Below are 26499 nucleotides of genomic sequence, written 5' to 3' on the forward strand. Positions count from 1 at the left end.
CCACATAGCAACATGTTTTTATTGTCCTGGAGGCAGCAAAAAAATTAGTGCAACCCCACTAACATTTTCGGAAGGAGTCTCCAGTGCGAGTGTAACTAAGTTTTTAGGATTGAGAGATTTGTGGTTTATGGCTTCTTGGTAACATCTGTCTTAACTTCACAAGAGAGATAAAGAGAGGCTGGTGAATGAACAACTGTTTATAGCTGACATAACGTAAGTGCTAACAAGGAACATTCCAAAACAACAGTTTTAATTATAAATAGATAACACATGTAAAATGTCATTCTTTAATAAGAATTTTGTTTTTGTAACGGTTTTTGCAACAAATGAGGTAATTCACTAATACCGTAATACTTCACGGTTTACCTCGTTATCCAATTGCTTTTTCTTTTCAGAGACTGATTTCTTTTAAATTCGCCACACCAGTGAATATTTGCTTTTCACTTCCTTGATGAATGAATTAAACGCACACCTCTCCAACATCAACCTATCATGTACTATACTTAAATGAGCTTTAAAATGATCTTATGTGTCAGAAAACGATCAAAATGCTTACAGGTATGGTAAAAGAGACATTTTATAACACCTTTTCAGGAGGCAAGACCTGATCATATATCACTTAGTATCCACCCCTGTAATATTTGGATTGGACAGGAATTTTACACGTTTCCATTTGAGCTCTTCAAATAGAACGTGGCCACGAGCACATTGGTGTCAGTCGGCCGTAGGGACAGAACAAGACGTTTCACAAGAAGTGGAAAGAGCACCTCGGCACAATGAAGTCCTTCATCGGAGTTTTACTCTCTTGCCTTTCATTTATCCTGGTGGATATCTCCGACTGCTATAATGTTATTTATCCATCGCAGATTTTAGCCCAAAGTTACGCACAAAGAAGAAATGATGCAAATCCATCCAACTCCAGATTATCACAAAGGACGCTGAATCCAGCAGGTACAGTTTGATTTAACTAAAATAATTCGTATCTTTGAACTGACTTAACGTCAATTTCTTTGCTAATTAAGCACCAGTGTACGTTTACGTTTCCTTGACTGGTTTTCAAGGTGAGGATAATTAAATAGTGAACGCATAGGTTTAAACAAGGTTTAATTCGTATCAACAAACCTGTCATGTTTGCAATTTACCCAGCGTGCATCAGCTAATGGAACATGCGTACAGTTTCATTATTTTGTTTTCTTGATGCACGGCCATTAAAAACCACAAATATGACTCGTCTACTTTTCACGCAAACACGTCCGTGTGCAACTTTCATTTCATCTACAGTGGAATATCATAATAATGTCCAAAAGATCATCTCTAAAGAAAACATTTACGCAAACATTAAAGGTGTACTCCATTGTTTGTTTTTAAAAACCGAATCTCTATCCACGACATCTGTAGCGTGTCTGTCGTGTTTCCCTGTACGAGAAACGAATGGAAAAGTCTAAGGGCAGTTGTTTTAAATGTGCAACTTCAAATCCTTTAAGACAAACGTGAGAAAGTTTTAGCAAAGCTGTTCGTACAGAGTGTTATTAAAACCTTGCATCTTTTGAGCGAAGCCGTGAACAGTCATTCTGATTATTTAGGCCTTTTGTGGTATCTTTGTGCCGTCGGACAGACGAGAACACGTGCACGAATTCTTCTCTCTGAAAAAGTGGTCCCTTCTCTAGAATGAATGATAGACATTTAGATTCAAATTAAAATTTTATTGGTCACACACACACACACACATATATATATAGTATAAAGAATATAATAGATAGATGGCAGTAACAATATGGGCTATGTTGTTTTTTTTTTATACTAGATTATTATTTATAAACATTTCTGAATGAAGAATTAATATAAATTACGTTTCACGTTCAGAATTTAGCAACTGCCCTTAGACTTCCAAGACAAGCTAGTTTCAAGTAAACCGGTTTTCCGTTATTGTCCTCGGTACATGGGAACGTGTTGAAATGATTAACTATGGCAATCAGGTACATTACAGATGCGGTGGATGTAGAGTAGGTTGGGGTGAAATGTTATGTTAAAGGAGTATTCCTTTAAAGGCATGTTTTTGTAATATGCATGGATTTGAAATTCCACGTTCTTTTTGGTTGTGACTATAAGGCATGACTATTACTTTTAAACTAACAACGTTTGTCTTGTCTTTGAAATCCGACTTCTCCCCGTTGGTGGTCCGTAGTAGACAGGAGTAAATATAGGTTAAATGGAAAGCAGTATCTTCACAAAGACCAGCCAAAGGTTTTGCCACAACTGGTAAACTATCTTGGACGAAAGAGTCTTTCTCCAGCCGAGGTTTATGACTGGCAAAAAGACTTTGGAAAGACACAGGAAAGGCATTCTCCATCGCAGGAGAACAAGCAGCTGAAGGGTGAATGGGCACCAGTAGTTTGCGTCAAAGTAGCAGCTCCTGAAGGATCGCTTACAGGTTCAAAAGGACGTATTACAGTCACGGAAGAATGGCTTGCAGGTCAGGAACGTTCGCGTGCAGCTCCGGAAGAAACACTTGTAGTTCCAGGACTTTCAACTACAGTTCAAGAACATCCAGAATTATCACCTGCAGGTCCGGACGGGTCACATGCAGGCCAGGGACAATCACGAGAAGTTCCACAACGACCGCTTGTAGTTCCAGGACGTTCAAATTCACTACCAGAAATTTCGTTTACAGATCCAGAACTGTCGCTTGTATTTCCAGAACCTTCACATGTAGGTCCAGAGCAGTCACCAGCAGCTCAGGGGCAATCTCGTACACTTCCAGAACAGATTCTTGTGGTACCAGGACTTTCAACTTTAGTACCAGAAATTTCGTTTACAGACCCAGAACAGCCACTTATAGTTCCAGAACTGTCACCTGGAGGTCCAGAACGATCAGAGATTCCAACAGATGCACCAGTGATACCTTTTCAACCAACGTCTCCTCCTGTACACGAGTCGACCTGGATAACCTCACCACTGCGGCGAAATCTCTCACTGCCAAAGTCCACTCTGGCGCCACCACTATTCCGTGAAGCCACCTCATCTCAGTCCGTGCCAGCATCCACTCTGGCACCACAGCCGTATCCTAAAACAACCTCAGCTCGGCCTCCTCTCAGTGCAGGGAGTACAGGTACTGAAAAATCGGCTGGTAGTGTCAAATCTCAGCCTCATGAAAGCAGAGCTTCCTCTGTGCTAAAGGTGGATTCAGGTGTATGGCATCATGGACCATATTTTGTGTTCATTTAGGAATAGTTTTTATTCGACATCGACATACAAGTAGCTAATGAATATGACCACTAATCAATTAAGCAGTGGAACAAATAGTCAAATCCTTGAGCTCAAGAACAGGTGCTTATATTATGTTGGAAGTCAATCTGGAAACAGAGAAATAAATACACAAAATTGAGATAAAAACTCATAAAATTGACTTTGGCCATTGGCACACAAGCCATGAAGAGCCAGGCCCACATTTCTGACCTTGGACGTTGGATAAAATCGGTCTCTCAGTGAATCCCCTAAACCCAACCAGGCCACGCCCTTGAAAACTACCCCACCGCCAACCTACACTGCGATTCATGTCACCACAAACTTTATGGAAAATGGATTTGATACAAATTAAGGACTAAAACACAACAACATATGCTGTTATAGGAAACAGTCAAAGATGGGGTAGTGAGACGAAGAAGAGTTACCGTTACCACCCTAAAGTTTTTATTATTTTACAATAACAGCACGTCCCGAAATCTTTTCTTTCTCTTATACCACCGTTTATAGTGCGTAAATTTGTAGAACGGCTATTAATCGGTCGTTCCGTCACCGGCGTCTTGAAATTGATTTTAAAAATGCAGCTTGTCGTGTAAACTCCTCTGTCCCGAAGACGTTCCCATGTCGGAAGATTTAAAGAAGCGTCCTGACGTCGGAAAACTCCTTCCAAAAATGATAAGTAAATGTCTCCTCGGTGTAAAAGTCACCATGTCAACAATTCCGCGCTTTTAAATCTGGTTACGTCGAGTGTCCGCCGTACAAGCCGTACTGCAAGTTGTTACTATAATAAAAAAAAAAAAGAACATATTAGAACGAGCGCATTAACATAAACCTCTGACCAATCAGAAGCAGGAACAGAAAATAAATAAATAAACAAAACAAAACAAAACAAATGTATTATGATCTCTTTCTGTTATTTAGACGTTCACATCGGGGCAGCTCTGGTTGTGATTTACGGTACATTAGACGGTGATGTCCTTTTACCGAATCGCCTTTAAGAATTCTTTTTTTTTTTTTTTAATGAACGTGTTCATTTAAAAAAAAAAAAAAAATGTAGCTGCATGCTAGCGTAATGAAAAGAAAGCAGTGCTAAGATCAAGATAACTTAAATACAACCCAATGCGGGTACAACATATCAGCGTGTTGTGCTTTAGTTAGTTTGTTGTTGTTTGTTATTTTGAACAATAGAATGAAACGAAGGAATTAGACTTAATACGAGCGGTCCAATGCCGCAGATCCAACAGGAGTGAACGTGGGAGTGTTTTATCATTTGGGAGACTCCTCTTTAGATTACACATAAAGAAAAAACCTGCTTGTATGTTGTATTTTATGTTCCCTTGTGATGGCATTGGGTCAGATTTAAGTCACTATCATACTGTGCTCAATTCACGCTTGCACACCAGGAAGTAGTCGGTTCTGAGTGTCTTACTAAATCTCTAACCAACAGAATGATCGGTGTTTAATACAAAACATTAATAAAAGGGTTTTTTTTTTGCTCTCAGCTACAGATTCTCACTGTAGGAGCCGCCCGTTGGACCTTATCTTTATCATAGACAGCTCTCGCAGCGTGCGTCCAGGTGAGTTTGAGAAGGTTAAGGTCTTCCTTTCGGACATGGTGGACACTCTGGACATCGGCGCCGACGCCACTCGGGTCGCCGTGGTGAACTACGCCAGCACTGTGAAAATCGAGTTCCTCCTCAAAGACCATCTGAAAAAGGGAAGCATGAAGCATGCGATCAGTATCATCGAACCCCTGGCTGCGGGCACCATGACCGGTCTGGCCATCAAGAAAGCCATGGAAGATGCCTTCACCGAGCAATCAGGGGCACGGCCGAAATCACAGAACATCACAAAGGTGGCCATCATTGTTACGGATGGGCGTCCTCAGGATCAGGTGGAAGAAGTGTCGGCTACAGCCCGAGCCTCAGGGATCGAGATCTACGCCGTGGGCGTGGACCGGGCCGACATGCGGTCGCTCAAGCTCATGGCCAGCAACCCACTAGAAGACCACGTGTTCTACGTAGAGACCTACGGCGTCATCGAGAAGCTCACGTCCAAGTTCAGGGAGACGTTGTGTGGTAGGAATACGGGTTGAGGGTTGCTACTGGTTTAAAACGATCTTCGACATTGAGTTCAGTCTTATATACAATGAGCATTAACAACACGATAAAATGTAATCCTTTCACTTTCCCATGTGGGATTATCTTTATCCTAATGTATAAAAAAAACGACATATTTTTAAACAGGAACTCCATAATAGCATCTCAGTTGAATTTGAGATATTGCATTTTTATACATTTACATTTGTATTAGCAGGTTTGTGAGCCAAATGAATATTCCGGAAAGTATTTTTCAACATAATATTGATTCTGCTTTTACTTTTTTTTTTTTTTTTAAATATTTGGCAATAATTGTGATTTCTATACACACAGCACTTTCAATATGCACACACACGCATGTTATATAAACGCATTAACCGTTTTACATCCCAGGGCTGTTTCCTGCTCCTCATCCGCAGCTGCCGAAAACCTTATTCATCTTTTTCAGGAAAATGAAGCGAACGCACCTGAATTTTTTCTTCACGCAACAATGAAATGAACAATTTGTTGAGATGGATTTAAGGAGATAAACCTCCATTTGTATTTCACCCTGGTCTCATTTAACTATGAAAACATATATATAATATGTTTGGGGGGGGGGGGGGGGTGGACGATATCACGATCGGCGTTATGCCGGGGCCACATTGCAAGATTTATGTGTTGAAAGTGTAAGAGATTCCAAATGTAACGAGAGATTCGAGAGTCGTTTCGTCTCGGATCACCCGACAGTCATCGAATTACACCACGGTACACGATTCACACGAAACAAAACAAATCGCGCGTTCTAATTAACGCTCACGAATCGACGACCAAAGCCGAGAGCGTGCAGAATTTCTCTTCGACAAATACATTATATAAACATAAACATACGCTCATTAACCACTTTATAAGGAACACATACACATGCACATTCATGCAATTATCCAATCAGCCAATCACATGGCATCAGCGCAATATATACATTCATGCAGGTACAGCTTCAGAATGGTGTTTGTTAGTACCAGAAAGGCTGCTGGGAGTATTTTGGGATTTTCATGCACAACCGGCTCTAGCATTTCTAGCTAGGTTCTAGGTTCTAGCTGGCAGGAAGGCTATGGTAACTCAAATCACCACTCTGTTCAACCGCGATGAGCAGAAAAGCATCTCAGAAACGTACAAAACGTCGAACCTTGAATGGATTCCACTCCTGTCAGCCAAGGACAGGAATTTGAGGCTACACTGGGTAACGGTTCACCAAAACTGGGCAGCTGAAGATTGTAAAAAGACCACGTGACGTATCGGCGTGATTTTATATACATTGCACTGCTGCCACATGATTGGCTGATCGGATAACGAGAAGGATTTCCTATTAAACTGCCGTGGAATTTCGATGGATGGTCGTCCTGCGTAGAACCTGCATATTCCTAACGATGTCATGATGTCGAATAGCGTATGCAGGAAATCATCAAAAACATCTCTTGGTTCGAGCACATTTGTTAGCTAGCCTTTGAAAAGGTACCGCCACTACTGGATAAAAATTTCGTTCAAATTAGATGTGAAACTTAACCATCATTCATTTGCATCGTGCAATCTAAACCAGACACATTTGGGGAATTTTTTTTTCTTCAGGGAAACTTCTCTTTTTGTCCGGTAATTGTTATGGTGTATGAAATTGTCCATTCCAGGTGTATCCCCATGCAAAATAGGACACAGCTGTCAACACATCTGTGTCGGAAGCGGCATGTCCTATTACTGCAAGTGTCGTCCCGGTTATGTCTTAAATGAAGACAAGAGAACATGCTCCATCGGCAGGGACGGTGGACGTGATGGTCATACCGATGGTGCAGGCAATGGACATGATGATGGTGACAACGATGGTGAAAGTAGCGTCAGTGAGTTTAAAATGTCATGGCAGAAATGGTACTGAATGATTTTTCATGCCATTTCAATTCTGAGGAACTCAGTAATGGTTCATGAAAATACTCCACACCATTCATTCATACCATTTATACCATTCCTAAAATGTTTAATAAATATAAGGTATAACAAATTTTGCTAATACTTTTTGCTAACACTCCTTTCCTAGCTCTCGCTTATCATGAGACAAGTACCAAGCAGGGAGCGTGAAGGCTAGCATGTGCGTCTTCCAAGATATATGAAGTCACCGCATCTTTTTGAACTGCGGCTAGTGCTAACTGCCTAGCGCTAGCTAGTGCTAGGAAAGTGCTAACTGCCTAAGTGCTAACAGTGTCTGGACTTGAATTTGCAAACTTCCATGAATACAGGTGCATCTCAATAAAATTGATTACTGTTGAAAAAGTTTTTTTTTTTTTTCCCTGTAATTTAATTCAAAAAGTGGAACTTTCATATGTTCTAGATTCATTACGCATGAAGTGAAATATTTCAAGGCTTTTTTTTGTTTGTTTGTTTTAATCTCGATGATTACGGCTTACAGCTCACGGAAATCAAAAATCCAGTATCTCAGAATATTCGAATAAAGAATTTATAATACGGAAATGTCGACCTGAGACGACTCTAATCAGATAATTAACTCCAAACACCTGCGAAGGTTTCCTGAGGCTTTAATCTCTCAGTCTGGTTCAGTACACGACTGCAGTCACGGGGAAGATGAAAGTAAATGCTGCATTTCATTTGGAAATCAAGGTCCCAGAGTCTGGAGGAAGAGTGGAGAGGAACAGAATCCAAGTTGCTTGAAGTCCAGTGTGAAGTTTCCACAGTCGGTGATGATTTGGGTTGCCAGGTCATCTGCTGGTGTTGGTCCAGTGTGTTTTCTCAAGTCGAGAGTCGATGCAGCGTCTACCAGGAGATTTTAGAGCACTTCATGCGGATTTCCTTTCCAGCAGGACTCTGCACCTGCCCACAGTGACAAAACTACTAGTAACCGGTTTACTGACCATGGAATTACTGTGTTCGATCGTCCAGCCGACTCTCCTGACCCGAACCCCATAGAGAATCTACGAGAGACACCAGACCCGACAATACAGACGAGCTGAAGACCGCCATCAGAGCGACCTGGACTTCCAGAACACCTCAGCAGTGCCACAGGCTGATCGCCTCCACGCCACGCCGCATTCATGCAGTAATTCATTCAAAAGGATTAAATCCCCGACCGAGTATCGAGTACATGAATTAACATACTTTTCATCAGGTCGACATTTCTGTATTATAAATTCTTTATTATTATCATTATAGGATTTTTAATTTCCGTGAGCCGTAATCATCAAAATTAAAAGAAAAAAGGCTTGAAATATTTCACTTGTGTAATGTGTAATGAATCCAGAATATATGAAAGTTCCACTTTTCGAATCAAATTACAGGAAAAAAAAAAAAAAAGTACTTTTCCACGATATTCTAATTTTTTGAGCTGCACCTGTACTTTTCTGTCGCTCCACCTGGGAGCCTAGATCTATTTCTTGTACACTTAACCTGGACATTGGTGGAAAAAAAAAAAAGCAATGTTACAGTCAATCCTGATTACATGGTATAGTGTTTGTATGCTAGTTGTAAATTTAATAGGACTGTCATAGACTGAGGAAAGAAATTTTAAGTTCACTCCACCGAAAGCTTCCGAGGTTCCCAAGTAAACAGAGGGAACCCAAGGAGACTTTGTGAAAGGAAAATCTGAAAATGGAATGAAGATTATCCAGGGTGTTGGGCCCAAAATGTGTACTGGAGGATACGGTTAACCCATAAGCATATCATAATTGAGTAACCGATAAACTGTATTAGTATATTTTAACCATGATAGTCTTAATGCAGAAGAGAAACATAATGAGAGCTACAACACCCATATCTATTAACTATGCTATTTTAAATATAATTGCACAATGTTCATGACTTGTTCCAGGTTTCGATGCTTGTGCACTGGGTCATGACTGTCAGCACACATGTGTGAGCAGTGGCTCCTCCTATTACTGCACCTGTCCTCCAGGCTTTGTCTTGATGCAGGACAAGAAATCTTGTTTCAAGGCCAGTGTCGGTGCTGATGATGACGGTAGTGCCAGTGAGTTACTTGGTGTAATGTGTCATAAATGGTGATGACTTGTTTCATGCCTATTTATGACCATTTGATATTCCAGTAGCTTAGCCTCATATTCCTGTGAAGATTTGACACCTGGATTTCTCCAGTTCTTCACTCATGACTCGTTGCAGGTCTGGACCAGTGTGAGATGGGACATGACTGTGAGCACAATTGTGTCAGCAGTAATGGCTCCTATCACTGCGAATGCTGGAGGGGCTTTGTCTTGAATGAAGACCAGAAAAATTGTTCACGTAAGGCCTTGTAGTCCAAGGCTATTCATCTAAGTGCTCAAGCTCTGCATGTTCACTCCAACCAGGCACCCATACCTAGTTACAGATGAAGCTACGTTTCCAATTCTAGCCAACGTAATCCAGACGTTGGTTTAAAAATGTTTAAATCAAGCCATATAACCTGGTATGGTGCATTGTACTGTTACGTTGGTTGGAGAAACTACTGGTAGACAATGCAGTCTTCAAGAGCCAAAATTGAATAGACCTGTTGTAGACTGTAGAATCAGATTGAAAAGTCCGTGTCCCAAGACGCTCTAAACTTGTTAATAGTTTTGAATATTACATATAAAACATCTGCATATTTCTCATGAGTTAAACCCATGGTTGTCATAAAGAGAGGGGACCTTAGTTATGATTTTAAAGGCCCCGAGTTTGCAAGGGCTCCATAGAGGCCACTATTGGAAGGAAAAAGGGCAGCCCTGGTTAAACCATTCATCTGTAAATGCTTTCATGCTTTCTGAGATATATTACGTGTATCAAGTTCCAGTAGCTCAAATGACAGTAAAGATACAATGTCAGGATTTCTTCAGTGCCTTCCTCATGACTCGTTGCAGGTCTGGACCAGTGTGGGCTGAGACACGACTGCGAGCACATTTGTGTCAGCAGCGTTGACTCCTATCACTGTGAATGCCGGAGAGGTTTTGTCTTAAATGAAGACGAGAAAACTTGTTCACGTAAGATCTTATAGACCAGGCTATTCATCTGAGGGCTGAAACTCTGTGTGTTCACTCCAACCAGGAACCCTACCTAGTTAAAGGCAGTTTGTTCCACTTCAGAGAAAGGGAATCCGTACGTATTTTTTAAATAAAAGACATACATATGTCTTCAAGGCATCTACTTCTTCATGAGCGGATGGTTGTACTTCATGGAATTCTAAACTTCAAGCACCAAATCTTCTTTTTAAGTTCTAACCCATCTATTCCAGACATTCCCCCCCCCCAAAAAAAAACGACATTAAATCAATGCTAAATAATCAGATATGGTGCATATCACTGACCTGCTGGTTGGAGGAACTACTCTTAGACATTGCAGCCCTCAAGTGGAAACTGAATGGTTCTGCTGTAGAGTGTAGAATCAAATCTGAAAGTCAGTTGCCAAGAGGAGATTGTTTTTAGCGTCTGTAGGGTTGTATAGAAAGAGTCAGCATTTTGGTCAACGATTAATCCATTAGCATGTTCAGTGACTTCGACCACCGAGTAGAAAGCTAAATTGTCGTCACATTAGAGGTTGCTTTCATTTGAAAAATGATTTGGCTCAGACCGGTTATTGGGCGAGACCTCATCTGTCTTCGATTGTGTTTGTGTCCGGAATCAATTTTAGCATTGATTCGCAAAAAAAAAACAAAAAACAAAAAACACCCCATCATGTAACACTCGCAATGTTGGAAAAGCCTATTTGACAACATTGTATTAGCCGTTGCTAAGTGTTACATTGACGCTAACAAACTGGCCGAAGACACAAGACACAATAATTTTTTGTTCTTAATGACAATAACAGCTGAATTATGTTACTTGTAATTAAGGGCTTTCAAAATGTGGGATGAATATGAAAACAGTAGCAGCAGAGTTGAATCTGACCAACAAACTTTGCTTAATTCCGATATGAAGAGCTGAAGGTGGAGATGGTTCAAGATCCGTGTCACTGTGAGGCCAGACTGGCTTTCCAAAGTCAGACACTAAACTCCATCCAGGCCCTCAACGGCAAACATATCCTTTCCTTTCAATCTTATGCACGGACTAAACTAAACATCTGTCTTAACACTAGGACTTAACGAGTCAACTCTTTCAGGTGAATTTTGAAAGCCAACTCACTTTCAGTCATAGTTTGGTAAAGACGTGTCAAAATATCACAAACCTGGTCCAATTTGAAAAAGAAAAAAAACTGGTTAATGTTTATTGGTGAACTGAGCCAAATGGTCTGCCTCACTGAAAAGTGCCAGAATTCCCATCACTACTTAACATTTAAACATATATATATCTTGGTCTGTGTTATATATTGATGTTGATAATATGGTAGTCTTTGGTTTGCGTAGAGTAGATTATGGGGTTATTTTGAAGGTGGAGCTCTGGTATTATAATTTGATGGAACCTGTAGCACTGTGGCTTCTTTCAGTTTGTTTTGGGGGGTCTCTCCATTCAGTCTCCTCTTCAGGAGGTGAAATGCTGCTCAATCGGGTTAAGGTCTGGAGATTGACTTGGCCAGTCTAAAAGCTTCCACTTTATTAGGTTGACAGTATGTTTTGGGTCATTGTCCTGCTGCATGATAAAATTCCTCCTGATTAGATTGGATGCCTTTCTCTCTAAACTGGCAATGTTTCTGTAGACTAAAGATTAGTGAGCCTGTTCCAGAAGAAGTCATGCAAGCCCAAGCCATGACACTACCTCCACCATGCTTGACCGATGAGCTCGTATGTTTTGGATCATGAGTAGATCCTTTCTTTCCACACTTTGGCCTTTTAATCACTTTTGTAGAGGATAATCTCGGCTTCAGAACTTTTGTGGCTCATCTCTGTATTTCTTTGCGAATTCCAATCTGGCTTTCTGATTCTTACTTCTGATGAACGGTTTACATCTTGTGGTACGGCCTCTGTATTTCTGCTCTCAAAGTCTTCTTCGAACTGTGGATTGTCTTTCTTCACAGCTCTCACAACGTTTTTGTCATCAACTGCTGTTGCTTTCGTTGGCTTGTTGTATCGGCTATGCCCGATGTTTGTCCGAGGCCTCTGATAGATTTTCCCAATTTTTCTCAGCTTCAAAATGGCTTGCTTTTCTCCCATAGACAGCTCTCTGGTCTTCATGTTGGTTTATCCTTATTAACAACAAATGCAGTCTTCACAGGTGAAACCCGGGGCTCAAACCAACAATAGACATTCAGGGCTATTAATTGGTTAAACAATCAATCTAACAGGGCACACCTGGGCAACAAGAACCACTGGTCATATATTAGCTTTCTGATCACTTGAAAAATGGGTGGGTTCAACCAAAGGTGCCATGTTCTAAGTTGTTTAACACACCTAGATGTAAATATCAGGAAATGAGGGCTGAAATTCTGATCTATCGCCTCATATTCATCTTTTTATCCCACGCCCAGATGTCTTCAGCGTATAGCAAGAGTCCAGAGTCTCCCGTTAGATCCTGAGCTCAGTTTACTGTCTGTGTGGAGTTTATCATGTTCTCACTGTGTCTTCGCGGGTTTCCTCTATTTTATTCCCGTAAATGGATTGGCTATGCTTAATTATGCCCAGGTGTAAATGTGTGCGCCTGCTGCCCTGTGGTGAACTTCAACCCCATTCGGCGTGAATTCCTGGGATCAGCTCTGCATCCACCATGACCCTGATACTGAAAAGTACTGGAAGAGCAAATGGCAGTAAATCATGAAAATATCACCCTGATGTTTTACACAGTTGAGACAAAACTGCTGTGTACATATAACTGATCATTTTCATGGTGTAAAAGCTTTGCTAAGGCATGTAAGCAGGAATCGGGCCAAAAGATGTCGGTATAGTTATATATTAGAATAGTAGAAAGGTAAAGTCTCTCTACTCACGCATCCCCCAGGACTGAAACAGATACTGAAAATTGCTTTAATTTCCATTATTCCAGTCTCTATATAATTACATACCGTAGTCTGAAATTTCATCCTTAAAGATGAAGGATCAATAATGCAGTAACCTTAACTGATGATACACTAGCAGACATCACCAAGAAAGTAGAGCAAGTGGAAAGGATGATGTCCCGAAAGTGATCGTTCCTTCGGTAAGCGAGAATCCTCTTAACCATAGACTGCTGTAGACATCTATAAACCATCACATTTTAACTACTTTATTATTGATTAAAAGGTAAACTGGATTTTGTGAAGCTTCAGACGCTTATTCTGATTTGTGGTCCACTTTCCATTCCAGCGACGCTACATTATGGACCACACTGACCTCCGGCACAGCAACCTCCAGAGCTTTAATACCTCAATACACCTGGAATACTATGAGCTAATGTTCAGACTGCGCTTATTTCACTGTTAATTTGAGTGTCATTGGCTTGTAACCAGTAATACAGGCAAAAGAAAATTTATTGTAAAGAAAAATAGTTTAGTGCAAAAGTTTGTGCACCTCTCACGGTTTCTAGGTAATATACTTGACGGTTTATCTTTTAAAAAAATAAATCCAAAAACGTACACCAATTAACAAAAAGTGCACAAATTATAATCCTATGGTCAGTAAGAAAGTTAGTGGAGAAAAGAAGAAGCAAACTTCTGCACTAATCTCATCTAGTCTTTTTTTTTTTTTTTTTTTTTTTTAACTGTTAAAATCTTCTTACTTCTGTCAGTAAGGGAACATTTGTGACTGAACACACTAGATGCCTTATATATTTTTGTGCAAATGTTTGCATTCTACCGTAAATCTGAATTCTGAAAAAAAATACGAATAGGTTTGCTATCTAGAAATTGATATATGATGTGCGTATTTACATTTTCGGATCATGTAATGGTAATTTAGTTTCTGTTAAGAAGGTAGTATTGACAGTGATGTACCTAGATGTTTATATATGGTGCATGTTGTATACATTTATTAGATTTATAGATATAATTTTAACTTTAGGAATAAAAGATTTTTAGCATGTATGACATTGTTATACTCGTTTTATTTCTTAATCAATAAATAAATACAAGTATTTATGGCAAGATAAATATGTACCATAATAAACAAGTCTAAGTTGCCAAATGTTCCTTTTTAGCTGTACAACCAGTGAAACACACACTAATCTCTCTCGCTATATCTATCTATCTATCTCTCTCTCTATATATAATGGTTGTACGGTCAGATTGTACCAGGAGACGAGAGTTTATGCGATGTCTGCTTGCATACAGTCTCCCTCATCAGTCACACTAGATTTCAGACCTCCATGTTATTTCTGACAGCAAACACCAATATTTATGCCTCATAGAGGGGCAGGAAAATCATCTGGCTTTTCATGCCTTTCTTTCATCCGAGTGCCAAGGCCAGGTTGCTCAGATGTCAAGACGGCCCTAAATCTGACCGTGACGGATGAAGGTACACTCAGACGCTCGCCCCGTCCCTTCATCCAGTTTCACTGCCGCGTTCACATGTTTCACAACGTCATGTGCACCAGAGGCAAGAAGTGTGTCTGCTGTACTGGGAAAAACGGTTTTCACATCCTGTGCTCAGAGGCAAACATGGAGGTGAGAAATTCCCTGCATAATCACGAGGACCGAAAAGGTTAGGAACGTCTAGTGTAAAAATGGCAGTGTGTTCTATGTGATGCGTTTTTAGACCACAGTGCTCGGCTCTCCATTCTGATTGGTCGGAAGGTTGATTCGTTTTCTACAAGAGCAGCTCGGACTGATTACTATAATACAGACCACCACCCTGGTGAGATAGTCTACTCTGGATATGAAGGAGTGTGTTAATCTGTTAATCTTATCCACACTGCATTGGCGCCCAGTAAAATTTTGCATGGATTATAAAATACTACTATTGACCTATAAAGCAGTAAACGGTCTCGTGCCGCAGTATCTAAGGGAACTTTGGGCGTTTTATGATCCGCCAGGCCTACTTCAATCAGAAGGTGCAGGCTATTTGTTGGTACCTCAAATAGCGAAGGCTACAGTAGGGGGAAGGGCTTTCTCTTATAACGCCCCAGTTACAGAATAGCCTTCCACTTAGTGTTCGGGACTCAGACACAGGCTGAAAACATTTGTTTAATCAAGCTTTTTGTGAAGTTTTTTTTTTCTTAGGTAAAGGAGCTGATCTAGAGGTTCACAGGCATAGAGTGTTGTGGTGAACTGGTATGTTTGGGTGCTGACGCGCCTGCCCCCACACACTCACGCGTTCACCCAGGTTCGTTGATGGTGGAGTGGCTGGCCGCTTTATATCCCAGGGAGCCCTCATGTCTGTGGTAACTTCTGGCTCTCCCTTTTAGTTATGCAATCATAGCCAGTCTTGCTGGAGTCCCTGCTTCCACTCACACAAAGTATATTGTCCTTAACCATTACAGGGCAATAAGCATACCTAATAATCTCTCTCTCTCTCACACACACACACACTCTATTTCTGTCGAGCTACACATGATACTCCTGAGATACCAGTGATCCTGACCCCTTCTGCTCTCCGGACCTGACCGCTCCCATCCTGATGCCCTACTTCTGGTTAGAGTTCTCATCAATTGGAAGTCACATGCTGCTGCTGAGGATGGCCCCACATGGCGCAGCCTAAAGATAATGGAGATTGCTGAGGATGGTACCACCTAAAAAAAAACATAAACGTGGCTTTCGACCTGTACCTTAACAGTGGAGAAGTTCAACAAAACAGACTTCATGTAAAGACTGTAATGAATATTTCCTGGTTACACAACTGCACTATTTGACCATGTAGTAGAACATTATTTATAGAAGGGGTGTATTTATAACCGCACTATCCGGTGTCACCCAGATGAGGATGGGGTTTTATTTTTTTGAGGCTGGTTCCTCTCAAGGTTTCTTCCTCATGTCGTCTCAGGGAGTTTTTCCTCACCTCCATCGCCTCTGGCTTACTCATTAGGGATAAATTCAACCATTTAAAATCTATATCCTGAATTTATATATCTCTGTATATATGCTGCTCTGGGACAATGTCCATCCTTAAAAGCGCTATATACAAATAAAACTGAATTGAATTGTTTGAGTGATGTACTGTCGTCCCATTCAGGGTGTTTCCCACCACACACGCCTACTATTCCTGGGATTGGCTCCAGACCAGGATAAAACGCCAAGTAAAGACAAATGAACAAATATATAACAGCGAAACATAATATACATGTAAGGTGAGAAGTTCACGCCATTCAAATGCAAGCCCTAGGATTGAAATGTTTGTTCCAACTTAACCCTTTACACCAGGGGTGTCCAATCTTATCCGGAAAGGGCCAGTGTGGGTGCGGGTTTTCATTCCAACCAAGCAGGAGCCACACCCGAGTCCACCTGTTTAATCAGTTGATCTTGGCTTTCAATAGACTACTCAGGTGAGTCTCCTGCTTGGTTCGAATGAAACCCTGCACTCACACCGGCCCTTTCCGGATAAGATTGGACACCCCTGTTATAGAACGTCCGTGAGAGATGACAGTTCACGCAATCACTCCCTTACGTTCTCCTGAACCTAAAAAAAAACCACAACACCTTATCAGGTTACCATGAAGGCATAACCTCCTCGTTCCTGAAGAGGTCACAAAGCGCTGACACTGGAGACTCCTTCCACTTCTCCACCTCACCCTCCACGCAAATTTTACAGAGGTTCCTTCATACCAGCTCCTGTGAACGAGATGTTACTACGGAAATGTTAACGACGACGACGACTAAAGACATATCTGCTTTAAAGAATTATACGGTGTGCATTTTCTATTAACTCCAGAGCATCACGGCAACACTAAACCCTGCTGCGTCACGTAGCATTGCGAACATCACACGTATATAAACGGATTTTCAACACTAGTGCATATAAGAAGCATATAAACGGTCCGTTCGGGATCCGGTCTCGGAACGAGTTATTTCACGCTGTTGAAAATGTTTGCACGTGTCAGTATTTTCCTTTCGTCTTGTTTGTACTTTACGGGTTTGTCCGTGCGACACTTCCCTTCCTTGCAGACGTTCGCGTGACGAGCATGTAGCCAAAACACCTATGGAGACTCGCGTACACGTTCACGGCTTCCACCGAAATATATCTGCCTACACATCCCCAGGAAAGCAAAACCAACCAATGTTTCAAACTGTTTATTACGGAATTAATTCATTGACTTACCAGAAAGTGTACAAGAAAAAAAAAGAAAGAAAGAAAAAAAGAAAAGAAAAAAAAAAAAAGAGAGACCAATAAGGAGCTTAGCATGCATTTACCGATTTTCACAATACTAGCGGAGAGTCATGTTTATCCAAAGCTTTGTCTCGTGAGAGAAGAGCCTCCTCTCTCATCAGCAATGAACATGTTGAAAGCATGATCACTATCTACCACAGCACAGCACGATGAACGCTGCCACGTACGTGGTGGGATCTGATGGATGACTGGATGTACGGATGGATGTATGAACCGATCCAACACTTCGATATAAAACATGATAAAGTGCTAAAACTTCTTTTGTCTATGTGTTAACATTTTTTTTTGTTTTACTTTCACACAAAATACACAAAAAGGAAAAAAAAAAACCCAAAAAAGATTTCGTTTAATTTCACATTGGATTGTCATGATAAACTAAAGCAGAATCCTTCGCGTTAGCCGACTGAGAAAGTAGTGCTTCGAAAAATACGTTAGCAGACAGTGAAGCTGTCTAAAAAATAATAATAATGGAAAAAAAAAAGCTTTCACGCCCCCCCCCCACAAAAAAAAGCATTAAAAACAAGAGGAACGGCATGAAAAGTGAACGCTTACACTGCGTCATGTGCGTCGCCCGCTGGCAGATGATCTACGTCACCTAAGTAGAAACGTTTCATTAGAATGGTTCACTATGAATAAACTATACAAAAGCTGTGAGACGTCACTATGCAGCCCAGCTCACAATGAGGCTCCAACACTGCAAACCCCTCGAATTCCCATCGACAGGGAACGACCCTCTATCCCCGTAAAACCCACCTGCGGCGGCGTTCGTTCCTATTCGTTTACAAAAATAGATCTGTTATGAGCTGTCACGACAGGTTGATGAGAGTCATGCGGATGATGACGATGGTTAAGTCTATGCAATATGCAGAGCTTTAAAGTGATAGTGGTGGGGAATCGTAACACCCTCCGTTCTACAGAGTGAAGAGTGCAATCAATCAGGAAGGGAAAAAAAAAAAAAAACAAGAACAAAAACAACAACCAAGGACAGTATCTGCAGTGACTTGATCGGAGAGGGGTGTTCAGGCGGGCATGTAGGGGGGCGGAGGCTCCTTCGCTGGCATCGTCATGGCCATTTCGTAGGTGGGGAGGATGTACTGTAGAACACAACAACAACAACAACACGTTTGACTGAGTCGTTTCAGACTGTAACTCAAACAAATTGCAAGACATGCCGTTGTGTAACATGTAGGCGTTTCTAATTATGTAAGGAATAAAAGATTGTTCTTGGAAAAGAATCAACAAGGTGGTGAGATAAAACGCCTCTTAAAAGCACAGCGATGAAGATACACGTACATTTCATCCGTGTGCGAAACAAGTTCCTGTTCTCACTTTCGTTATAGCAGCTATAAACAGTCGTTCCTTTCATCAGCCTGTCTTTTTCCCCCTCCATCTTTTCAAGTTAATAAGATTTTTTTTTTAAAAAGAAAAAAAAAAAAAAAAAAAAGCAGCTCGTCATGTCACAGAGAAACCGGAATGCACAGACTCCTCTGACACTGGAGACTCCTTCCGTAAATGTTAAACAAATAAACTTTTCGGAAAATTGCACAGAAATGAACGGTCTTGCGTCTGTTCGTGTCGATCGTGCGATCTGTTACTATAGAAACGAACGTGGATTAATATGAACCTGTGACGTGCAGCTGCACTACTGTCAGAGCTGCTGTTACAGAAAGTCTGCGCGCCCGTGGGAGTCTACAGCTGGACACTGGGATTTGAACTTGCGATCTACTGCCAACAGGGCAGGACGCTTACACAGCTGTACCACATTTCACAATAAAAGCTGGCTTATAATAATAATAATGATAATAATACTACGTCCTAATATTCCTAAGATTTAACTCTGTATCCTATACACTGTGGGTCAAAAGTTTATGGACGCTCGACTGAAATATTCATGTTAAAAAGCTTTTGATCAGAAGGTGTGTGATTAAACGTGTGAAATCGGCGTCGTAGACAAAGATATAATCGCGCCGACGTATTCGTTTCTTTCATTATAAAGCTAACATTTTATTTACAAGATAATCTTTTTTTTTGCTTTTTTTTTTTTTTTTTAAATACAGACGACTCTGAAATAACTACTCGAAATATTCCGGCGTCGGTATGAACTCCTTTAATACTGCTTAAAAAGCATCTCAGGGAAATTCCTCAAGAAATCGGGTGAGAAAACACCAAGGATACATTGAAGATGATAAAATATTAAATTATTTTGGATTTTTTTTTTTTATCACGACATGATTCCCATAGTACCATTTGTGTTACTCCAGAGTTTTAATGACTTTATTATTATTCTAAAAATAACAATAAAGAATGAGTGTGTCTAAACCTTTGACCGGTAATGTAAATTATACCAATGTATTTCTTCAATCTGATCAATCAGAAGGTACTTTGGTTTTTTTAAATAAGAGCAGCTACAAATCACAAGCTTATATTAAAGCAGCCTTTCCAACGTGTTACCGTTTCTATAGTAACAGCTCACGTGCAGGGACATGTTCGGTGGACATATGATCGTTGACGGGGCAAAGCTTCAAGAGAAAGTCATGTCGCGACTATTTAAAGCTGGTAGAGCAGAAGTGGTAACAGGAAGTAGTTTCACGGATGTTCCACGGCATTCAAATGTTACTATAACCAGGATATAAAGTCCTTTAATTATACAGCTGTCGTATAAGAGGAATAAAACAGTCAGGACACATTTGGGGGGGGGGGGGGGGGGGGGGGGTGTTTAACAATAACAATTTCAACATAGACCACTGAGCATATACACGAGTGATGAACTTTTGAACTGCATATCTGATATTCAAATAGATGTGGAGTGAATGAGGTATCGCATTGCTCAATAATTTGCATAGACCTAAACTATATATAATATAACTGCATGACCCTCTGTACAGTTTACTATGAGTGCCTACTACACCGGTCATTATCACGACAGTAAAAAGTAACAGTGGGAGCTCGGGGGTTATGGTGCCACTGCCTGGAAGGTCGTGAGTTCACTGGGCATTTGTGCTCATTTCCGCTCATCTCTATGGCACTGACATGTACAGGTGTAAATATACCTGAGGTGGAGCCTCAAAAGCAGGATAAACAGCGATCTCTGGCATGTTTCTATTGTTGATGTACTTGTAGCAGTTCCACACGCAGTTGATCAAGTAAGCCTGTTTGAACAACAACAAAAATAATCATAAAGGAGTACTTTCGACTCCTAATATATAAATCAAGCGCGTGTGTTTAGGCTCGGTTTAGAAAAATAAATTTTTAAAAATTTTCTTTAAATGACTGTTTCAGACTTGACGCAGAGCACAAACCAATTCTAGCATTATGCATGCGATGTCTCTATGAAGACCACAACATGACTACGAATCCCTTCCAACCCGAGCCTTTCCTCAGATTCACTGACGACATGAGGTAAAAATACACAAGTCTCTATATCCCTTTGATCCCAGTTGAAATATATTCAATCATTGAATTAAACATGTTTGTTAATAACTCCGAGCATGTAAACCTATACACCTCGACGCGCAATTACAGGGTTAATTATTTACCGCGCTTACAACCGGCGCAACAGTCCGTCATAGGATTATCTGATTTCCCGTGTTAATATACACGGCGTTTATCATTAAAGGAGGTGTTACGATACCTTCAGGATGATGAGGAGAGCGAAGAAGATGAGCACGAAAAGCAGAAGGCAGCTGGAGTCCAGAGAAAGAAGATTGTCTTTGTATGGAAAGTCCGGCTGCGAATGTGAGAGAGAGGGAACAGAAAAAAAAGCGTGCATTTCTAAAATATTGCTCTCTCAACACCAAGGGATAGAGAGATGTACGACAATAATAATAATAATAATAATAATAATAATAATAATAATAATAATAATACTGACCAGCTGATCCAGATAATCCTTGATCCTGGGCAGGTAGGTGAGGGAGCTGATGGCCACCAAGCAGCTCAGTGCAAAGTCAAACAGCTGATAGCAGAAGAACGGGATGAGCCAGCCATCACGGTGCTGCGAGAGACCAAGCAAGACGTACACACACAGTTCGTTATAATCAGAACTATATTAACTGACGAATGTGTCAGAAATCTTTCAATCCCGATATTAAACCCCGCCCCCACCCCCCGACTCAATTTTGCTACTCGAAGCGAGTCTACCGTGGAAAAGCTCGGGGTACTACAGGACGGCGCCTATCTACATTATAAATGGATAAGGTTAAGTTATTAAGTAGATGTAAAATAAAGGGCAAAGGGTCATCTATTACAGCCGTACAACTCACAAACCTCAAGGACGTTATGCGCCCTTACACCGGGAACTACTGAAGAAAAGGTTAAAGAAAATCAAACCTGTTGTGGATGACAAGCGTGCAAGACTGCAACGAAATATTACACGGCCGTGTCATCTTAGACAGTTTCTGCAAAACCTTTACACGTGAATTAATGACGGGAAGAAACAAAGCTGATCACTTGCACGTGTTATGTGATAAATACTTTTGCATATATGCCAAGGTCCCCCCCACCCCGCATGATCACAAGTGGGTTATGCAAACTGTACTTATAACAGAATGTAAACAACACATGTTGTGCTGCGACAAATATTTACCTTCAAATAATATATAGTTCAAATAAGTAAATATAATTATTATGTTATGTATTATTATGAGACTAACTCAAGCTCACAGGAAGGCTACGGTGGCGAAAATAACCGCTCTTTACGACCGCGGTGAGCAGAAAAGCATCTTAGAAAGTACTATGCGTTAAATCTCGAGGCGGACGGGATACATACAGCAGCATAACAAAACATGATGCTGCTGTTTACGAGACGCTTTTCTGTTCACGACGTTTGTAAAGTTTGACACGCTCCTGCTACGCGATTATCCGATCGAGCAAGTGTACGATGCTAGCCCCGTCCCAGGCTACCATTAGTTCCTGTTATAAATAAAGCAAAGAAAAAATACATAAAAATAACATCCTACAGTAAGTTTCAGCACTGGAATGATGACTAACGGTAAAAGTTTCCTGGTGCCAAAAGTCCCTGAGCTTTACTTCCACATTTCAGTACCGAGACCACGTCGTACTTTTAAAAAATAATAAATAATAAAAAAGACAAGTATTTTTGAACGGCGACTCTGTAGAAGTCCTCGCAGCTGTAGTTTGCTCAGATGCACTCACGGTAATGGCTCCGTACACCATCATGGCGCTGATGGTGAGCATCAGGAGGGAGATGGCGAATCCCACGCAAGCATTTTCTAAACCGGAGGACAGAAATAACAACCTTTCAGCCACGCTTTACAACCCGATTTAAAAAGCAAGCAATTCAAGGACAAACGACTGGAAAATATCCGTACCTGACATTCTGTCTGAGGCGAAGTAGTGCTCGATGACCTCGTACTGCAGGTCGACCGAGGGCACGTTCTCCGGATGAGTGACCGCCACCGTCAGCAGGATTCCCATCAACAGGTTCACAACCTGAGGGAGGAAAATCTAATGAACACACGGCTGGGAAGACCACGGTGGACGTCCATGATGTGCTCAAGTGATCTGTAAACGACGTATTAACTACAGGCACGAGATAAGGGTCGAACGTTACACAAAATAGCTGTTTACACCAAAACAAAAACAAAAAAACTTGTTTGACTCTTGTTGCTTTCGAAATCCTGAACTGTAATGGTTTACATATAAACACTTTTTCTGGTGACATCCTTGAGCAGGTTTCTACTTAAATATTTAAGCCTGTGGTTAGATGGAAAAAAAAATAATAAATTAAAGCCTCGTTTAAAATTTATGTGGAAAAACTGATTAGATTGAAGGTCGTCGGTTTTCTCCCCCAGGATATCAACAATTCAGTTAAAGAGAAATTACGTTCAGACAACATTTTATCTTTATGGAAATATGTTCTGTTGCGAATGTGGGTGGGGCAAACAACAGTGCAGACCACCCATTGGTCGAACACGACGGCTCGAAAGGCAACTGCGCAGTTTTAAACGTTTCAGATTTCTCTTCGCAATCTTATATTTATTTCTTCTGTCTTCTATTTAGGGAAAAATTGCTCCCTGTTCACTTTTTCAACCCACACAGGAATTAACACCCTACCGAGTGCTCTCACGTAGACTGTCGAATGACTGGGGGTGTGTTTTTAACTCTGCGTGGTACTCGAACCCCTCTGGATTTCCACTAAACGTCTTCCCTTGTGTATGGATGCGTGAGGTGCCTTTACAACAACAATCGCTGTGTGTCGTGTTTACAAGTCATGTGACGGGAAAGTGTGCAAGCACACGCATGCACACGGGATACAGATCGAGTTTTGCTGTTCGCTAGAGATACTAACCACAGGTTTCATCATGCAGCTTTTTTGCTTTGCCGTCTTTCCTCTTTGGCAGTTAAATGAAACGCAGAGCACATTTGCGCTTCATCGTCTAACACCGGTCAGTCGTTTCACGTTACTCCTTGACAGTCGCCCTGAACCGCCGAGTTAAACCGACTCTATGATTGTTAATGCTAGCGATGAACGAAAATCGGTTTGCAACGAGGCAAATCCTGACTCCGAGTTTGACTCGGCTCGGACTGAAGAACGTACTCGACTTAATAAGAAACCAAAAACACGGACGACTTTGTACTCCCGACAACCTGCCGTTTGTACTCCGAGTAGGGATGGTATCGTCACTCTTACCCACACTGCTTATCAATCCGATACTATAACGGTATTCTTATCAATAGCCCTACACGATCATTTCTAAACAAGCACGGTTTATTATTATACGTTATATTATTTAAACGGCGTGAACAACGTTGATTCGGCACGACTTTAACGAGCAAAACGATGATCGGAGATGAACGCTGTTTCGATTATGCGATGATTATCCGTCATTGCATGCATACCTGAAGCAGGTGGGGAACCATACATGAGCGTGATAGGCAGTGGAAAAACTTTGTATATCTCTGTCTGCACATTTTGAAACTTGCTTTTGACACACTGCCCGTGTTTCCGCCCGTACAAGCAAAAATCGTGTTGCACTTGTGGCAACGAGCGCTCTGTGCATCAACTCTAGTGAAATGTAATCACACGACTCTCTGCCATCGTCACTCTGTGTGCTAAAGCGCACCTTTTATGGATTTGAAACGTGCCTAATTTTGTTGTAAAGGGCTCATACGATAGATTTACACGCATCCGAGGTCAAAAAACGCTTTTACGTGCTCATAATTTAAACTGCAGCATTACCTTTTCCCCGCAGTATCACAAACGACTCGTTAAATGATCCGTTCTAAATGATTCGTTCTAAACTCCTCCTTTCAGAGAGCATACGTCCCAGTCTGTCGTGATTGGTCTACCGCTGTCAGCAAGCAGCCAAAGAAGACCAGAGGCGGGGCTTTTTGCTACAGACCTACGTAGGTTAGTACAGGAAGTAAAGTCTGGAATCACCAATGACTCGTTTTAGCTGTTCAGCCCTACTGTTTCCCACCAAACTCATTTTAGTCTGGATTCACACGTTCACGATTTTCTATGCAGACGTCACAAATGTCTCGAAACCCCCCCACCCCACGTTGTGAGCGGAGCAAAATCGTATGACACAAACATCAGAGTCCTCACAAAACACACCCCTCTAGAAACGCACCGCTCCTGTGCTTATTATATTGCTGCACGGATGCAGGACGTCCGCACGATAACTTAATCCGCTCCAAACAGGGGTTACGCCGGTAAATTTCTCCGAGGGGGACGGAGAATGACGGCGACATGGGAAAAAAATCCCAGATGAGCTCCTGTAAAATAGGAAATTCTCCCATGAACCAATGTACATGTAACGTAACCCCGTCCGAATAGGGCTTTAAAACGCTCTCCAAATTCAGCTAGTTGTCTAAACTTCGGTCAAATCCGGCGGAGGCGTACAGAACGTTCTTGTCTGTCAAACACTTCAGAGCTGTCACGCGGACTTCCTGTATTGAAAGGAAATACACCAAGACACAGAATCAAACCACAATATGCAAAAAAATTTACCCCCCCCCTTTAATTATTAGAAATTTTACTATTTATAAAATAATAATTAATAAATTCAGGACGGAAAGTGTGTTTACACAGACAATGGTGGATATTAGATTTTATTTGAAATTGCTTGTCCTAATGTCCACATTTTGTTTTTCATTTAATCATTCTAACAGATTTTGTGCCATATACATTGTTCTATTTTATGATTTAATATTACATTAGTTTTTATTTTATTGTTTACAAACAATCTAGGCTCAGAAAAATCTCTTTTCACTGTTTAACGATATTTAATTTTTTAACCTTGGTTGTGGAAGAAACACGTCTCAATAAGCTAATGTTAGTCAGATTTATTTATTTTTTAATGTTCAGCTATAAAGAGTCAATAATAAAATAAATAATAATAAATATTTGCAGCGATGTGTTGATCCCGTCATCGGAAACTAGCAGGTTAGCAAAGCAAGCTTAGGCCTCTGTTAAAGCTAAAGCAGCGGCGAGTTTAACTACAACGCTAAGACCATGATAACATGGTAACGTCAAAAATAATGTCGTTAATTAACTCACAATGAACTGAAACGAGCCATTTGTTGTTTAGTTTAAATCTCCGTGGCAGTGAAATACCGTTAACCCTAACGCGTAGGAAAAGCTACGCCTCTCGAGCGTGAAAAAAAAAAACAACACCACAGATTAGCAAAGCGCTAACAAACGTACCATGTACCAAGTGCCGAGAATAATCGTCCCCGTCCTGACATGGCAGCATCCACAACATCTTGTTGTGTAAAGTCTATCGCGACTGGGTTTAAAATGCATGTTGGTGCTCAGATTGTGAAGAAACATCAAGAAAAAAAATAAATCCTCCGCTGTAAACAGCACCACTACAACAACAACCGCCGCCTCTGCCTTTCTCTCTCCCTCTCTCTCTCATCCACTCACTCCTATTCTCACAAATCCCGCCCCCATTTCATTATCATTGGCGGAAAGCGGTCCGAATTTGCACTGCGATTGGTCAAAATCAGGCGTGAGGTGAAACATTC

General features: G+C 41.1%; 2 protein-coding genes across 6 annotated transcripts; one reads left to right on the forward strand and one right to left on the reverse strand.

Moving 5' to 3' along the window:
• The first annotated feature begins 673 nt into the window (after positions 1-673).
• On the forward strand, positions 674-14188 carry matn3a (matrilin 3a). 4 transcript variants are annotated; one of them, XM_053675924.1, is made up of 9 exons: positions 674-951; positions 4746-5321; positions 7007-7213; positions 9190-9345; positions 9495-9614; positions 10208-10327; positions 11261-11357; positions 13340-13408; positions 13555-14188. In XM_053675924.1, the coding sequence occupies exons 1-8, from the start codon at positions 777-779 to the stop codon at positions 13395-13397; spliced, it is 1509 nt and encodes a 502-aa protein (XP_053531899.1). In that variant the 5' UTR covers positions 674-776; the 3' UTR covers positions 13398-13408; positions 13555-14188. The 4 variants fall into 4 exon arrangements, with proteins under 4 accessions (XP_053531899.1, XP_053531900.1, XP_053531901.1 ...); XM_053675925.1 differs by having other exon boundaries at positions 9190-9336; XM_053675926.1 differs by lacking the exons at positions 9190-9345; positions 9495-9614.
• On the reverse strand, positions 3671-26395 carry laptm4a (lysosomal protein transmembrane 4 alpha). 2 transcript variants are annotated; one of them, NM_001200740.1, is given in 8 exon segments: positions 3671-4024; positions 18485-18599; positions 20556-20654; positions 21137-21232; positions 21377-21499; positions 22660-22736; positions 22836-22956; positions 26177-26378. In NM_001200740.1, coding segments are annotated over 7 exon segments (717 nt in total). In that variant the 5' UTR covers positions 26303-26378; the 3' UTR covers positions 3671-4024; positions 18485-18524.
• Positions 26396-26499: the final 104 nt, after the last annotated feature.

Source organism: Ictalurus punctatus, chromosome 25, assembly GCF_001660625.3.
Source record: "Ictalurus punctatus breed USDA103 chromosome 25, Coco_2.0, whole genome shotgun sequence".
Lineage (NCBI taxonomy): Eukaryota > Metazoa > Chordata > Actinopteri > Siluriformes > Ictaluridae > Ictalurus > Ictalurus punctatus.